At 39.6% G+C, this 18,698-nt stretch overlaps 1 protein-coding gene across 2 annotated transcripts; it reads right to left on the bottom strand.

Annotated features, from left to right (window-relative positions):
- Window positions 1–453: 453 nt before the first annotated feature.
- Window positions 454–11,848, bottom strand: sgpl1 (sphingosine-1-phosphate lyase 1). 2 transcript variants are annotated; one of them, XM_062429970.1, is made up of 14 exons: window positions 11,709–11,848; window positions 7,658–7,823; window positions 7,063–7,130; window positions 6,515–6,662; window positions 6,207–6,286; window positions 5,832–5,960; window positions 5,649–5,737; window positions 5,276–5,384; window positions 5,084–5,182; window positions 4,843–4,989; window positions 4,347–4,585; window positions 4,030–4,176; window positions 3,821–3,941; window positions 454–2,680 (listed from the first exon to the last, which is right to left on the bottom strand). In XM_062429970.1, exons 1-14 carry the CDS (start codon window positions 11,718–11,720, stop codon window positions 2,537–2,539), a joined length of 1,698 nt encoding a protein of 565 aa, XP_062285954.1. In that variant the 5' UTR covers window positions 11,721–11,848; the 3' UTR covers window positions 454–2,536. The 2 variants fall into 2 exon arrangements, with proteins under 2 accessions (XP_062285954.1, XP_062285952.1); XM_062429968.1 differs by lacking the exon at window positions 11,709–11,848 and adding an exon at window positions 9,424–9,552.
- Between the last annotated feature and the right edge of the window lie 6,850 nt (window positions 11,849–18,698).

Here is an 18,698-nt window from a genome sequence, read left to right as displayed (position 1 = left end):
TTAACAAAACTCTTTAAATCACATGTGAAGACTGGGGTGGACAAATCTCAAAGACCTTAAGACCTTAATGCAAAATGACCAGAGCTGAATAAACAGTTCTTTGTGCAAAATTCAACACTTTAAGACTGACAGAAGGTTGAATTCGTAAAAGGGCTGCCATATTAGATTTTTAATTTACAAATGTTAGTGTTAAAGTGATTTTGTCCACCCTGTGTATGTTTGAAAGAGCAGAGGAAATTAGTGATGTTAGATATAAGCCAAATCCCTGAGGCTGTTAGAGAGAAAAACTAGTATCACAACACAAGTCCAAACCTCTGAAGGCACAGCAGAGGTGAATTCTCATTATTGCTACGAAACATCACCAAACTACAATAAAAGTGGGACAGATTATAGATTTTCAGACTTCAGAGAGTTGGTTATAGCAGGTAGTCAATGTCAGTTACTGATTAAAGATTGCATTAAAGGTTTTTATTGAAAATTTCTTGAGGATGTTTCTCCAAAGCAAAGAGGAAGGGACATATAGCTGGAAAAGTCTTTGTTTTTTTGCAGGGGTGCAGGTTTCCACACCCTACTGGGCACAGTATTGATGAATGGATCGACACATGATGATGGTTTTAGCGCCAATCGTTCTCTGGCTGTTGTAAGGTCCTTTAACCAGGCACTGACTGAAAGCTGGAAAAATCCACATTATATCCTGAAGACTGACAGGTCTCTGTCGTACTGACAACCAGACATGTTAGAGCCTAAATACATTCATGTCTAATCTCTTTAAAATTGTATGTAAAACAGTGCGTAAAAACATAAACACACACAAAAAAAAAGACTCACAAATGAAGTGATTAATAAACACCCAGTGGTCACACAAATGGTACAACTACACTAACAAGGCTGATCATCTGTCATTCATTACTATTATCTTCCATAAAACATTAATAGAGCACTCCCCTTCGTTTCACTTCATTAAAAGGAATAGTTACGTATTGCACAAACAGAAGTAATTTCATGGAAATATACAATTTCAACAAGCAGTATTGGGTAAGCACATGAAAGAAAAACAGACAACAAAAAGGTCCTTTTGGTGTTACAGTAAGCATCTTTAACAACCTGGTTGTAAATAAGTACATATCCTGGTGAATAGATACATATTCACCAAAACACATCCAGTTTACAGACAGGGCAAAGAATAGAATTTTCCCCCCAAGAAAATGTGTCAGTCTGTGGATCAAAAACCTCAATCACAGTGGATATCTTTCTCTTCAGTATCGGTATATCTAAGAACACTTGAATATGGTTTGTCAAATGCCCGAACATCGTGAAGTTTGAAATATTGTTAGAAATGGAACTGAACAGTGGCCCTGTTGTTAGGATGCGTCTCAGTTGATGAATACATGACAATTGCATTGAGTAGAAACTGAGGTAGATTGAATTAGGAAACAATTATTAAACAAAGTGGTACACAGGTGACTCCATGCAGACTACACAGGAAATGAAGAATTTCTGCTACTTGATAACATACAGTGGACTTAAAATGTTTTTAACCAGACAGCCACTTTTGTTTTTACTTCTGACAAAACAAGTGATAAAATAATCAATGTGGCTGATAAGCTTTGGATTCCAATAGCTGCTTCCAACACATTCCTGGTTACAGCTTCTCCCTTTTGGAAAGTTCAATTTTAAAAACTATTTTGTTGAATATTAATTCAATCAAACGCTCCCATAATCCCAATCATTCTCCCAACCATTGTAGATGGACCACGAATGCAAACTTAAATGTACTAAAATCATACTAAGTGCTAACAAACTAGGACATACTGTGTGTTCATGCAGACTAATTTTTTACCATAACACCAGATTTGTAGTTTCAAGTGATTTACAGATTAACCTGATATGTTCTTGCCAGGGCATAGCAGTGCTTTAACATTAAAAATGCTGTGTAAAAGAGAACTGTTTCATGATAGTGATAACCATACACCTTCAACAAGTCTCCAAACGTGTGCAGCCAGCAGTGCATCAGGTTTCATGCTAGAGGGCAGCACAGCGATTCTAACAAGCTTTCAGTGGTCTGAGTTTTTGCTGAGTCATCACAGCTAGTGGAACGGTGATGGCAGCGGGCTGAAATGTTCCGGCATTAAAAAAAAAACTGAATGGTTTTGCTATGCGATCAGTACAGATTATGACAGAAATATGCATTGAACAGAGGTTAAACTTGAAATGAACTCTTAAAACAAATAAAATAACACACGCACACACACGCACACACTTTCACTATATTAATAAAATCAAATTAAAGATTAAAACTCATTGAAACCAGTCATTGCTTCCCTGTGCCATTTATGCACAGTGTTAGAAGTGATATCCCTCTGGGCTGATTAAAATGATGATGGCTTGTGCTTTAAAAATCTTTGCAGATGTTTTCTGTATGCTGTGGGTATGCAAGATAAGGCAACTATTGAGCGATTAACTCGGAGCACGGGGGGGGAGGCGAGCATGCTTCCCTGCGTGCAGCGAGGACGGGCCAGGATGGCCCGATCCTGTTTCAGTGGGCTTTGCCATTGCCGTTCATGTGGCTGTTTGCTGACTTGGGCACCTCAGTGCTGTAGAGGCAGTCTAGGAAGCCTCGGGAAATCTCTGTAACCATGGATCTGTCGGGGATGGACTGGGCCATGCCGTAGATTGCCCCCTGAAACAACAGGAAGACATGAGGGACTTTAGAAACATTTACAATTAGATCATCACTGTGATACTTGCAAGTAGAATAAAGATAATGATAAATTACTACTTGTACTCCAGAATATTTTTAACAACAACCACCAGTGAACAGATTTTATATCCAAGCTGTATACATGTGCAGTAGATGCAGAGTGATGGCATTCGCTTAATTTTAAAACACAGTGGTGTATTCGGTTGTATGGTAGACAAACCTGATTTATTTCATAATGAATTAAGATTAAGAAATTGAGAGGTAATTCTAAATGTGCAAATTATTATTATTTTTTTTTATCTTTATCTTATATTTTATTTACTTTCAGCAGAACATTTTTGCACCAAGATTTTCCTCTTGACTTGGCTTTAGTTTATCTATCTCTGACATGCTATGGTCTCATTTATTCCTTAAATATGCAATATAGGTTGTTGTCAGTCAAGCTTTTATTTGCTGTCCTGAACTTCTGATCTATGGTTGTGCTACCAACAAATCTGACTGGCACAATCCACTCTATTTCAAACTGGCACACACGCTGCTTGTGTTAACTTAAAAAGGACAACTTGTACAAAAAGAAAACAAGTATTAACAGCATGGTTATACAACAAGAGTGATCTAAACGTCAGTCTATATGTGCTGAGCTGTGTTGACTGGTTACCTGTTTAATGGTCGCATCATATAATTGTTGAACCAAAGCAAAATGGCCCATCTTTTACCCTTGGAACTTTGGACAGATGCAATATTTTCTGGAATATACTTTTTACTGCTGTAGTGTCTTGACATATTTCTGCTGTTTTCTATTATAAAACTCTTGATGTGAGGCTATCCTGGTTATTGTCAACTAGAGCAGTAACTGGCCAGTCTTTCCATGATTAGCTTATCTGCTGAATATTTCCTTGATTAATTGAGGCCCTTCACAATTTTTCCAAAGCCTAATCTGAAATCTTCTGCCCAAAGAATGATCCCAAATCCTATTATATTAATCAACTTATCAGCTGTATTGGCTCATATTAGCTCTTAAAGACCAAAGGGGAGGCATAACGAATAATGTTGGACAACAACATTATATTTAGTGTATATTCTGTGTATGAAAGAGGTGCATATGCAGAGCTATCTCACCATTCCTGTGGTTTTCTCTTTGGGGTTCTTCAAGATGATGGCAACCTGCTCTTTGACATCACCAATAAATCGATCAGCAACGCCTGGCTGGGTGTGCAGAACTGTGCAACAAATGTGGATGCTGTGAAGAGATCATACAGTCATTACACTGCTGAAAATTTGCTGTACCATTAAGTCTGTGAATTTACTATTATCTGTTTAATAGCTACCTGGATGGGTACTGCAGTGTATTCAGATTCCATCCCTTTGTCGTGAGTGCATTAGACAGACGGAAAATATCAAACACATCTGAGCCTATTGCCACCACTGACACCTCCGGGTCCCCGAACACAAACACACCTTTCATCTTGCGAATTCTGTCACAAAGAATTTAAAAAAGATCATTTTAAAACACTGGGGATGAGTTCAAGGATCTCAGACTCAACCGTAAATAACTAAGCTGAAGTCAATCTCTAATTAAATTAATCTAATTAATTCTGCTTATCAACATATCATGACTTCATCAGCACTAAACTGGATGACTTACTCGGTTTTAATTTTGCGTGCTGCATTGATGATCTTCTTGGTAGCATCAATGTATCCGTTCTCTCCCATGTGCATCATGGTCGCCCAGCAGGCGGCGATGATTCCTCCGGGCCTGGAGCCCGCTACAGAGGGCGAGGCATAGATTCCACCCTGCCAGTCTGGAGCCACAAAGTACTGATAGTGACGGTACTTTTTATCACTGTAGAGGACCACTGAGGAACCTTTGGGGGCGTAGCCATACTGGAGAAGATGAAACACACATGATGCAAGAATTAGAACAACTATTAAAGTACAGCCTGGAGCCTTTAAAAGTCATGAATACTGCATTACACATAGTTCAATGTCAATTACAACAGATTTGTTAGTAGATTTAATTGATTTGAGTATGAGTAACAATGAAAACATTCTGTGTTCAAATATGATGTAGTGTGGTTGTAGATTTTTAATATTGCATGTTCTTTTTTTGAATTTAAAGTAAATGCAGAGTCACTCCTCACCTTGTGCGTGTCTGCAGAGATGCTGGTAACACCTTTTACCCTGAAGTCGAACGGGGCGAGTGTGTACCCGGCCTTGGCCATGAACACAATGAGAAAACCTCCCAGACAGGCATCCACATGCAGCGGGAGGTTGTAGCGCACAGCCAGCTGGAACACACCGGAGGGGGAAAGTGTCAGACAGAGGAACTTCCCTATTTTCATTTCAGTACCTATTTAAAGGAAAAATCTTTTCACTTCTGACCTTAGCGACTTCCTCAACAGGATCTATGATTCCATGGGGAAACTGCGGTGTCGAGCACACAAGCATGGCTGTGTTCTTGTTGATTGCTCTTTTCATGGCCTGGAAGAGAGGAGGAGAAGCAGTATGGGAATAAGGGATGTCAAAGAGCAATAGTCAATTAGCACCTAATGTCTGCACATGCTGATTTCTCACCTTCACATCTACTTTCATTGTTTTCTTGTCCAGAGGGACGTGAACAAGCTTCATCCCAAAGTAGTGTGCTGCTTTGTCAAAGGCTGCGTGGACGCTCACTGGTGCAACACTAAAGACATTACAACACAAAAATTATGTTTGTTAGGAACAAGACTTGAAACAGAAAATCATGATTAAGTATTGCCAGTTGAGAAAGAGAAGAAAAAAAGGCGATACATTATAGAGACAAAAGATACTGAAGGTTCTGAGAAAGACGAGGAAGTGATACATTTTTATTTTCAGGTTAAAACTGAAGGAAGTTAAAAGAAACAATAAACTTGTGCAAGAAAAAGAAGAATTTAACATCAACCATGTCTAATAAAGTTTATCTTACATTTCAGGATATTTGACACCACGTTCATATGCCATGTCTCTGTAAGCCTTGCAGGCCATCAGTATACTCTCAGTTCCTCCTGAAGTAACCTGGACAAAAAGGCAGAGAGCTGATTAATTAAGTCAACTATTACATCCATCCTCAGCTTATACATCTGGTGAGTGTACATAAATGATAACTTACTGTGCCACAAGAGTTGGGTCCACCATGGAAAAGTGCACAAGACATTCTGACAACCTCTGCCTCCATCTTTCTTACACCAGGAAAGATGTCTGGGTGAAGTGGGTTACTCCATGCAAAGTCTCCGTATACCTACAAAACAAAAACAAAAAAAAACCCAACAAAATGAGACACAAGATGGGAAGATCTGTGCAAACTCACATTTTCACTGTGAGCTATTAGTGGGAGGAATGAAAAGCAGTTGTTTATCTAAAAATATACAAAAAAGAAACAACTCAGTCCTACTTAATGAAGCGAAAAGCAACATGTTTTCAAGTTCAGCCTTGACTATTTGTGGCTGGGAAGCCAAAGTCCAGAGATGTATACAAGGACGCATACCTTCACCAGGAGTTTGGTCAGCGTTTCATCGCCCCAGTACACTGCACCCGAAACACATCCTTTCTCCCACTTCACCTCATCTGCAACAACAAATCATCAGTTAACCCAAAAGAAAAATGTTTTAATATGATAAAAGGACCACATATGTATCAGTAATGAAACTCAGCTGTAAAAACACTGAGGAAACTTAAATCTCCTCCTGCGAACTTTAAAGTGGCGGAACATCAGATTAGAAATGCCTTTCGTGAAGTCGGGTATAAAGATAATGAGACATGAGGCAAAGCATTGGGGGATGAATGCTCACTTACTCAGAGTCTCGTACTCTCTGATTTTGTCCAGCACTTGGCTCTGTGAGAGACCTTTTGAAGGAAGCTGCTTAGTGTAGCTCATCCCCTCCTTCAGAGTACAAAGACTGGTAGACATGTCGTCCAAAGCCTTGTTCAGCTGGCTCTGAATCTGTCGGAAAGAGAGGATAGAGTCACTTTGGAGATGTCAAGAGTGTGTGAGTGCAGTAAAAACAACAGAAAAGTTAAAGTAATCTCCTAAAATAAATAAAAGCTTTCTGTTTTTTTAGACTGAGTCATGTGGTGAATTTTTTTCATTGTGCTATCAATCCTTCATGTAAATTTTTTGATGAAGTCCCACAGTGAGTTCTCAGCTGGCCAGCTATTGACCAGCAGTAACCGAATGTTATCACCAGTGCATGCTGGTAAGTGTGCCAAAGGTCTGCCCCACCTCTTCTTCCCCGCTGCACACAGTCATCCAAGAGTGACTCATAACTGTAAAGAGCCTCAGACGACACAGTCAGTGCACATCTGTCAGGAGAAGGGGGAACAGATTCACCACTGATACTTACTGCTCCGCCAACAAAGGGTATTTTTCTGATGAGTCGAAAGCACTGCTTCTTGATTCTGGACACGAGACCTATTAGACAAAAAAAAAGGGGGGGGGGGGAAAGATGAGGAAGCAGCTGTGGTGAAAAGGCAGGCTCACATTTAACCACAAACATTAAACAGCTGACTGGGACATATAATCAAACGTCAAGACAAGGAAAAAAAAGGCTCAGATTCACAAAGCATTTCATTCTGATCCTGAAGATATGCAGCTAGTCTTTTTTGAGAAGTCTCACTCTGTCTTACTTTCACTGGGAGGTGAAGACAGACGGGTGGAGCTGACCTTGTCAGGAATTTGAGCACTGATTGATTGATTGCAAATCTAGAAATTCTTGTTGATTGACGGCATTTCTCAGTCGAACGTACAAGAGGAACAAGAACCCGAGCAAAAGTTTTCGGCTACACAGTGACTGAAAAAGCCCTACATTTTATAGCTCACATTTCCACATTTTGATGTGATTAACACACAGTAGTTGGGAGTTATGGTGGTTATAACAAAGCTCTGTGAAGGTGGCCTTTTGTCTGATATCACATGCGTCATCTTGTGTGAGAGATTACTTTCTTGCTGGAAGAGAAATCCTTTGAGCCAGACTGCTCCCACTGTGGTGATGAAGGTCACTCCGATGATCTGCCACGGCTCCAGGTCTGTGCAGCGTGAGTTGACCTGCCGCCGGCCCTCCTCCAGGTACAGCAGGATCATCTCCTTATACACCTCCAAGGCACTCTGCACACAAAGACACGTGGCTGGTTACAGGAGGTTAGGGTTTGGTTTAGGGTTCTTCGAGCCCAAGAAGTCAGCAGATGTTACAAATATGTTCGCTCATGACAAATTCAATAAGGGGAAGGGACCACTGCACGCTCGGCGTTTATGACTCTGAGTCATTGTTTGACACCATCGTGACCACTTTAGTTTAACATTAGGCAATCATTTAATATCACTGGTTTTCATTGAGAAACTATTGTGGTGAGACACATGAAGGAACCTGCATTTCATATGTTTCTATGTGCAGATATACAGAAATAATCCAGAAATTGAACAAGCTGTAAATCATGTTTTGCAATAGATCTTTCATTGAATGTAGCTGCATTGCTTGCTCTTTTAAACAACGCTCTTTAGTCATGAATGTGCCGATTATTTTCTCCATGACTCAACTACTTATTTGGTTTTATGAAACATTAGAAAATAGTGAAAAAATGTCAATCTGAAAATCTTACATCCCAAGATTCCTTCATCTTGTTGCCATGAAACTGTCCTGTGTGACTTTACTCTTCCATTTGAAAAATCACATTTCTAAACTCATTACTGAATCCAATACTCCAACAACCCTTATTAAAACATGCCCTCCATCACCTCCCTGATAACCTCCATTATCGACTCCTCTATGACCACTGGCCCAACTCCCACTTCAGTGAAAGTTGCCAGAGTGACACTAAACTCTGGAAGAAAAAAAACAACAACAAAAAACAAAAACTGGTTTCGATTCTAGTGACCACACAACAACTACTGCCCTGTTTCCAACTTTTCACCTCTAAAATTCTTGAGATGGTAACTGTATCTCAACTCCAGATCGAACCCGATAACAATCATTTCATTCAACAATTCCAATCTGACTTTTGCCCCAAATAAAGAAACAGCCTTGGTTAAGATTACCAGCAACCTCCTCCAAGCAGCAGATTCCAGTCCATTTTATCTATGATTATACTGGTTTTATTACAGTTGCTTTATTTATTGTATGTTTTATCACTGATCTCATATGATGGAAGGTGACCTTAACTGCCATGCAAGATTCCATTAAATACATTTATTTATTTATTTTTAAATAATTTTATAAATTAAAAGTATTAACATTATTACTATTATTATTATTATTATTATCATTGCTTTGTCTGGTCAACGATTGAATCAATTTACTGTATCATAAGATGAAGAAAAGCTAAAAATTCTCACATTTGAGAAGCTGAACTTATCAAAGTTGTATCACTTTGGTTGAAAAATACCTAAAACACTGAATTAATTATCAATATAGTTGGTGACTAATTTTCAGTCGATTGACTGATTGATTAATTGACTAAACATTACAGGTCTACTTGATTAAATAAAAAGTTTAAAACCAAAGGATTGAATGGATTAAAATGTTCCAACAAAGACTTTTTAAGAAAGAGTAACTTTGTAACTAGAGGTGAAAAAAAAGGTGAGCAACTTCTTTCTCGAGGTAACGTTGTTGCTGTAGTGTTAAAACTTTAAAAATGATCCTCCAGTAACTCCCAAATATGTAGACATAATCCTTGTATAATGAACTACCAACATACAGGTTAGTACTTACATCAGAAGACATGGTTAGCTCTACTCCTTCCATCACACCAAACACTGTCAGCACTTTTCTGAGTGACTACAGCAGACTGTCAGCTGCACAGACTGTCGGCTCCTCGTCCTCCAGGTGAGAGTGAGAGACAGCACTGTCAGCTGACTGGACGACTATCAGCCGACTCCTCCCAGCACCCAAACCGACAACAAAACAACCAGCCAGCGGAGTAGATGTTTTGCAATCAATCGCAATCAGATAAGAAAGTATGCCTTTACATAAACCTAACTAAAATGATAACATCCTGATCATCAATAACTGCTAAAAGAGTAAAAAAAAAAACTGTGAAAATGAGCCAGAATCACTGTTACATCATAGTAAATGACTTATGAATCATATTTCATAAGCGCAGTAAATTTATCTGTTTGCTCTTTCCATTATCTATCCCCTGCGGTGATTTTATGACACAACAGCATAATAGTTTGATAGCGAGTGTGCTTGTTTCCACACAATCTGATGGAGTAAAGCTTCAAAAGGTTCAAAGGGCAATATTTAAGGTATCGCAATCTGCCCTACTTGAAATAAGCATCCCATAATAGGTCCCCACCGCTTGTGCAATGTATTTATTATGTCAAAGGACGTGATGAAGCAGCGACTGATAAAAATTCACACGTTTGCACAGGTTTTCAAGTGAATGAAGCTTGAATGGGTGGGTGTCACTGAGCCGCAACAGGAGTGGAATCCGCCCCCACTCTGCCCAGACTGCAGCTGTCCTACCTGCCTGTTTGGATTACACGTTCTCATACAGGTTTGGCAAGACCGTCCGCATAGAGCCCGAGTGGGAAGCTATGGGAAATAATGTGCCACGTGTTGCCTGGGAGTGTTTGAGTTTTTTCACCACAGGGATAACGTTGGTGTGTTAAGGTAAAGGGCATTTGGAGCCATCGCCGCCGCACGTCCACGCTTCACCTGCCATAAAGAAGAGATTGCAGGTTGTTATTTAACGCCGGTGCAAAAGGCAGAGGCTCATATAATGTGAGCGACCCCTCAGGCCTCACTCTCTCTCTCTCTCTCTCAATACTCTTATCCAACACGTTTTCTGTCTGTATTTCGCCTTCAGATCCGCCCACACGTTTCCAAACCATTCAAGTCTATCTTTGCCTCAGGAAAACTTACACCGAGTTAACACAAAGACTTGTGTACCAGTATTGTCCTCCTCATTGTCGAGGCCGTGGACGCCCATTCCTTTTGCTCCCCCTCATACACAACATTTGATTATTCTGTAAGGAGGCCTTTTGTTGCCTCTGAGGGGGGGTCATGTTCTCATGGAAATGTACTGGGTGTGTGAGGTGGCTGCTCCTGGATACATCAAGGGAGAAACAGACGACTTTGTACACACAGGAATCACAGCTGCTTAGTCAACAAGAGATTTAGAGATCATTCGAGGACAGAATAATTACAGCTGTGGTGTCTGGAAAGTATTCTTTGACTGTCTGCTGCGCGTCTAGGCCACTGTGTCATGACCTGAATTTTGAAATCAAAATCAAAATGTGGGTTATTTTATTTATTCTTCTTCTTTTCTCTCCTCCCCTCTTTGAATGAGTGCAGGCAGGTTGGAAGTTCATCTCATCTTCACTGACAGCAGATCTGTGCCAGAAGGAGCCGCCCTCTAGTGCCTGGCTGCTCTTTTGTTTGGCTGCTTGATGTCCACTATCAACAAAAAGTTGATTGTGCTCTTTTAAAGGAAAACCCCACACAAATCTCAAACTGCTCTCTGGTGGCCTCACTAAAGACTAAAGCTTTTTGTTTAAACTTCCTGAAGGTTTATGTTAAGCAGGATATCTAATTTTAAACAAGTTGGCGCTACAATAAACAATAGGTCGCAGCTTTTAAACCTTTTTTTTTTTTTTTTTTTTTTTTTTACAGAGGAAGTACTCTACACTAACACGCATGTCATTAAAAAAGAAGAAACAGATGTTGGCCCAATAGAAGTGTTGCATAAAGCTGTACGTGCAGCATTGATGTCATAGAAAACCTACTTTCTAATATAAAAAAGAAGCAAAGTTATTCATATACACACTTTAACAAGCAGCCATACGTCTGTAAAGTAATGCCTTTGAATATAAAGGTCGTTGCCAAACACTTCGAGCATCCCTAAGAGCAAAAACAAGTCAGGTCATTAGCTCACTTCACTGTTGATAAACAAGTGTGAGCTTCTAGCAGCGTCTTGTAGCAGCTCTGTCATCGTGCCAGCTACTATACACTGTTTAATGTACGAAAACGAGTTCAAGTGAAGCCTTTCCTACCCAGTAATCCATGTTGTCGAGGCCAACTCTCACCGACAGCCCTCTTTTAGTGTGTGAGACTCGGGAAAGTCACCTCCAGCTGCCTGCTTTCTTCTGGCTCTCATCTACATGCTACTATCAAACACAGCCGCAAAGCTAATCCCGATTCAGGAAGTAAGCGGAGGGCTGGTATGGCTGCGCGCAGTTTGCGCATGTGCAGATCTGACAACGCTGTGGCTGGGTGTAGTTAGTTTGAGGTCTGAGGACTGTGCTGCACAGAGGCTTCTATAGATCTACTATAAAGCAGCATTGGCGTCCCATGTTTGAACACCCACAAATGAGGGATTGATGCTGCGTTCACATACTCCTCGGTCCTCTGACCATCCGACCTAGAAAGAGTAATTCATGCATTCATATCATACAGACTGGATTACTGTAACTCACTTTACCATGGCATTTCTCAATGTGCCATTTCCCGTCTACAACTGATCCAGAACGCTGCTACCACTAAGTAACAAGAACCAAAAAAACGAGCCTACAGCCATCCTTGCAACCTTACACTGGCTCCCCCTTCATTACAAGATCACATTCACAACTCTCCTAATTGTCTATAAGTCCCTCCACGGTATCGCCCCCACATATATTTCAGAACTTCTAACCCCCTACAACACCAACAGACCCCTCAGATCTTCCCACCTCAGCATGTTGGCAGTGCCCCCTTCAATGAGAAAAAAAAATGGCTGGGCACAGAGCTTTTTCTGTAAGCCTCTCTGCTCTGGAACAGCCTGCCAGAGGCCATGAGACAGGCTGAGTCTGTTGAAACTTTTAAAATGCATCTGAATACTAACTTTTATTCTCTGGCTTTAAATTGTGTGTAATGTGTTGTATTTATTATCTAATTTCTTTGGGTTGTAAATGTGTGACTAAATTTTGTTAGTGTTTTTTTTAAATCCTTTTTATGCTTGTATGTGCATACATATGCCTGCCTTTGTGAAGCACTTTGGTGCTGTTTGCTTTCTAAAGTGCTATATAAATAAAATAAACTTGAAACTTGAAAGTTCAGTGTCATATCTGCACTTTCATTAATAAAAATATCAGTTATTTTCTTGAATCAAGTCAGACTGAAATGCTCTGTGACAGCAGAAAATCAACATGGGTGTGTAACTGTTGTTTATTCATGAAACACATTTTCTGTATAAAAATTTGGGAGACTAAACTGCCAAAAATATTTTATTATATCATGTAATATAAAATTTAGATTTCTAAAATATATGCTAATTTTACAGTCAGTCAGTTTTGTCAAAAAAACAAAACAACTATAAATACAGAATATGAACTATAATCTATTCTATAAATAAAGGATATAAAATAACAGATTTACTGTCATGTAAAGCAAAACAGTTCTTTTTTGTCTTTCTTTTTTTCTAATCACACTGGTTAATTAAGTGTTTTAATTTACGCTATTGACTCGTGCCTTGCATAATGTCCTGTTAATGCAGTTGGTAATTTATCCCGTATTAACTCCCAAAAGGTCTTAGCAAGTTATATATTTAGTAGTACACATATTTACAACTTTTGAGGAGTCATTCACCTTTACTCTACATATAGTTTCCATATTTTCGATATTTCCTGAATGCATCATTAGGGTTGCTTTTGTAACTCCGAGAAATGTTGTTGTATTTTTCAGAATGAAAACAGCGCCACACAGCAGCTGAGTGAAGGCACTGCAGTCAGCAGACCGTCAACAACTATCTACAATATGCACTAAAAAGGCACACTGCTACTATGTGATAAAGGCAGACAGTACAAGTTTAAATCTCATTTCTAGTTGACATATATTCTGTTTATTTTCACGGGGATGTTTTTGACTTTTATACTGATATAGAAGCTGGACTGACAAAGAGAGAGTAGCCTACGGCAGTACAAGGAGCGGCAGGAACTATAACAGCTTTACTCATATAATTATTTGTGGCTTAATATGGATGGACCAGAAATTGTGAATCAACAGCTCAGGCGGGGTTTGTAGTGCACACATGGTTGCTACGGCTGGAAGTGGCTAATAACTGCAGGTTATTACAGGCCTACACAAAGACAGGTTTGTTACCGATTTTAGTGGTAAAATGGGCATAAATAGGCTATTTAGTGAATCATATTTAGATCATAATCACTGCAGAACCCCACTTGCACATTTGATGAAATGACCACGATTTAATGCTTTATTTGTTAAATAGCCTACTTTTCTTTTTTTCAAGGTTGTAAATGTAATTACATTTAAAGAAAACACCATATATAGTGAGAGTGAAATGCAAGTATTTAACTATTGATACCCATTTTGCAGAGTTGCGATAAAAATGATAATATATATGTCCACTGACAGTAAAAGGACTTTTAAAAAGTCTGTTAAATTATCGTGTGTTTATGTTGGGCTTACTCAGTAGCAATGCAGCACACTGAAAAATGAAATAAAAGATATTTAATTTACACCATATATTTTTCTACACAAATTGGGCAACAAACAGACTGATTAGATTTCAAAAGCACTGCAAGAAAGACCTTCTAATAAATTAACTTGTATAGGAAAGTCAATATGATATAATAATGTCAATGTTCATTGGCTAAGTAATACATAAAAAGACGTGGACTTAATTAATTTCTGCAAGAATTTCTTCTGAATTCTTGCAGAAAATGCACATTTGGAAACCCTTTTTTAAATCCACCAAGAGCCATTAATGAACATAAAGTTGGAGATGTAAACACACTATCAGAAGAAACAAAAAAACAGTCTGCGGTAGTTTAGGGGGTGAAAGGGGGCGACTTGCCCACAGCCCTATTTGTGCCTAAAATCTCCAATCCTTAGAAAAAGACAAACTGCCTCCAAAGGACAGCTATTCCACTGTAATTGGTGTACACTGTCTTCAAAAGCTGAGGTGAGAGGCACAATGCTTTGCCTGTGAAAGGAAACTCCAAAGCACATTAAAAGTGAATTAAGTCTTGTGTAAAGTGTGTTCGGGGTCATTCTGGTCACGAGGCGCGCACCTCTCCAAAAGCGCACACGTCTCCAAAGGCGCACTCCATACTTTCTAAAAGGCAGTCACATTGTTGAGGGGTTTCACAAGAGGTGTACATATGGCATCCGGGTTGCAATTAAATGTTTTTAAGATGTTTTTCCTTTCTTGAAGAAGTTTCCTTTTCCTTTTTTTTCTCCCTCCCGGCAGCTCTTTGGCAGAAAGAACAAGAGGAGGGGGGCACATTGAATGGCTTGGCTGCTAGTTTGGGATGACAACAATCTGGTCAGCGAGTTGTTGGACTTTGATTGCCCTCCTCAAAACGTCCTTCAAACAAAAAGCTGAAGACGAAAATAAAGCCCCACCTGGTACCTCTGTTTGCTAAAATAATAATAAATAGATTTCGTTTAATAAATAAGCAAAAGAGACTGTAAAGTGAAGTAGTAGAGGAAGTATTAATCAGGAGCATCGGGCAGGTATCACCTGCTCTGGAGCTTGCTCAGTTTATTGTTAAATATTGTTAAATCACTTTTCGTACCAAGTCTGCTCCCGATATCTGCTATTTCCACAGCAACTGGGCGCTTATGTTTGCCCATACTTTGCATAACAAGCAGGACACTACAGCACACTGATAAAAATCAAGGAGAGAGACTGACAACTTCAAACCCACACCTGTCCATGATATCCGAATATGGATTTGGCTTCAATGATTATTTGTAAAGTGGTAATATTCAGTTTACTTTAGACTTTTCGTGCCTTTTATAGCAGCAAGGCACCATCTCCTATCTCACTAGTATATTTGTCCAGTTTATTGAAAGCATATGGTTATCAGATTGTTCCCAAAACACATATTTAGACAGAAAGTTAAGGAGTGCTTTTTGTGATCCTTTGTTGGCTATTGTAAATCATGTTCGAGCTGTGCCACACTCCCCCTCTCCCCCCCAGCAGAGCTGAAACGTGTCTGGACGCTGCTGATATTTTTTCAAACTAATCTTTAACTTTGTAAAAGTAAAAGTATCTAATGAAACTGCAATGCGCCACGGAGTTGTGGCGATACTGGGCATGTTTTTGGAGATGTCATAGCGCACAGTTATAGGCTCACATTACAGAAGAAATCGAGTTTTTATTGTTGTCACACACAACAAGAGCCTTTGTACTATCAGTTCACAGAACAGGTTTTACCTTCTTAAATCCTCTTTGTTAGGTAGCACCATGCGTAATTGTCTTTGTCCAACTACAGGAGTGTTGCGCTCTAACGCAGTAACAAAGGTTTGTCCAAACATTTGTGGCATTAAAAACTAAATTTTATTTGATATACGTGATATTTCCTGAGCTAACAAAGAGATAAGGTATTCTTCAAAATAACCTTTAGCAATACTCAATTGAGAACCAATTTGCAGCAGCGTTAATGCCAACCTCATCAGGTCATGTGATATGCGCACAATCAAAAATACGCAATGGCATATTCAATAATAAACAGTTTATTTTAGAATAATCGTGGAAATGCTGTTGATTTCACCTCAGTTTTCGGTATTGTGGCGAACTTGGAGTTGATTATAGGAGACCGTTTACCAAGTTACCATGACCACTGTGTATCCTGCAGAGCATGTGCCAATATTTTGAGTGCGTAAATGTGGCATTACAAGTACCCTTAAAGATACAGATCTGATAACACGTGAAAAAGCAAACTCACACCTCGTGCTCAAAAGTATTTCCATTCTGCAAGAAAAATCATTAAATGTACCAAAATGTTTATTGTAATTCCGCAGCTTTTGCGCACAAAACGCAACGACAACCAGCCTCATTCCAATTAATTAAAATACAGATATGAGAATTACCAAAAAGTGCTGAACAATCTGAAAACAATCTGGATTCTTCCATTTATACTCATGTGTACTGTATTATTTTTTTACAGCGTTTAAGCTGGGTGAAGAACTTCTTTGCGTAAAAAGTATCTTTCGTATTTTTCCGCGCTATTCACGCAATAACACCGAAATATGACAGTTTTATTTATAGCAAGACGTCCTATACATTGTCATTGTAAGGTCGAATGATGGCTGCACAAACTTTTTGTTTGTTTGTTGTTGTTTTTTAGCACCTTGTACACAGTAAGTATGAACATTTACATTTAAAAAAAAAAGATGTAACAGCTCAGACCTTTACTGGCCTTGCATGCACCCTGATTTTTAAATATTACCTCAAGACAGATTTTCATGGAACTGATATTTGATATTAACTCAATAAAAAAAAGTTTGCTCCAAATCAGGCTATAAAATGTGTTTATTGTGAACCTCTGTGCCACTTTACCACACACGTGTATTTGACTGAATATTACAAAGAATACACAAAGAAATGCAGCAGTGGGACTAATGAGAGAGAGAGAGAGTGAGAGAGGGGCAGAGGCTGAAGGACGCGCTGCCTGGAAGCTGATTGGCCACTTAACAGGCGCTGTTGATTCAGGCGCCCACCGTGCAGAAAGATAAGATAAAGGCCATATAAAATGACAGAGATGCGCATCCATCCCTCACTGTCAGCTGCACTTGTACACTGTCTCCTGCCTCCAGCGACAGGAGGGGATCACAAGGACGAGTTACACACTGTCTCCTCGAACGTCACCTGTCACAAGTAAGTGCAAATATATCACTCTAAAGTTACATTATTCATTATTTTGTGTAATTTAAGATACCCTTTTCTAGATACTAGAGCAGTTTCTTGCTCATTCTGCCTATTTTTCATCACTTAACTATTAGAAAGTGGTGAAAACCTGCAGGTGAAAATATGTGAAATCATTTCAACACACTGGCTGATTTATTATCATGTTAGAGGGTTGTGGAAATAGTAGGACAAGATGATTTTCAACCCTAACAATTAAAAGTAGGAAGATTTTTAGACTCAATTTAATTGGACGACTCATTAAGACGTTATTAGGCGTTTATATGGTAAACGCTTGTAAAATGGTGAGACTTATGTGTGGTTGTGCATCAGAGTTTTAAAATCATGTCAACTTTAAATTTTCACAGGATGTCTCCTAAAGTGCAATGCACCCCCAGTGACCTGTGCTCATCCACACACTCGCTCGGCAGGCTTTCCCCAAATATCCTAAGTCCTGTGAGTGAAGCAGGTGACAGCTCAGAGGTGTACAGTGAAGTCTTGCATGAAAAAGCGCAGACTTTTAGCGGAGGTGAAGCAGCGTTGATGCAAAACTCAAAGCACAAACCCAGATGTGAGAAGCCTGGACTGAGAGGCAGGCGCAGGAGGAAGGCGAACGACAGGGAGCGCCATCGGATGCACAATCTGAACTCCGCTCTGAACGCTCTGAGAAGCATCCTGCCGGCGCTGCCTGAGGACGCAAAGCTCACCAAGATTGAAACTCTGCGCTTTGCTCATAACTACATCTGGGCACTTACAGAGACTCTGCGCATGGCTGACCAACTCGGACACACGCCGGATTACCTGCCGCTGCCGGCATCAAACCTGAGCAGCCCAACAAGTGTTACATCCTCAGAGTGGGACTCAGCATCACCTGCTGAGTCTTGTTGTTGGACCTCAGCTGACTTTGATCCAAGAAACTCTTACACATCTTCTCCTGGAAAGAACTGTAAGACGCTCACAAGACATGAATCCAGTGTTTTCCCCCTTACCTTCTATGTCAAATCATTCTGTGGTGAAAAAGATCTCAGAAATACTTGGCAATAGCCTTTCTGATGACTTTTTCTGATGTCATTTTTATGTGGAACTCTTAACATGTAAAATAATACTGCTCTTCATGTGTTTAAAACCTGGGAAAAAGGTGTTTTCCACCTGCAGCATCACCTACATCCAGCATGTTCAGCCCATACAGAGCAGTGCAGCATTTCCTACATTCAGAGTGATTTTATCATTTAACAACACTTAAACTGCATTAACAGTTAGAAAACTGACTGTACTCAAAACGAAGTACTTTCTGGAGTGTACCATAATTTCCATCATTTGAGGCAATTTCTTGGCACCAGAAAATGATTTCATG

This window comes from Scomber scombrus, chromosome 12, assembly GCF_963691925.1.
Source record: "Scomber scombrus chromosome 12, fScoSco1.1, whole genome shotgun sequence".
Classification (NCBI taxonomy): domain Eukaryota; kingdom Metazoa; phylum Chordata; class Actinopteri; order Scombriformes; family Scombridae; genus Scomber; species Scomber scombrus.
The sequence above is the reverse complement of the archived record's forward strand: the minus strand, read 5'-3'. Positions and strand labels throughout refer to the sequence as shown.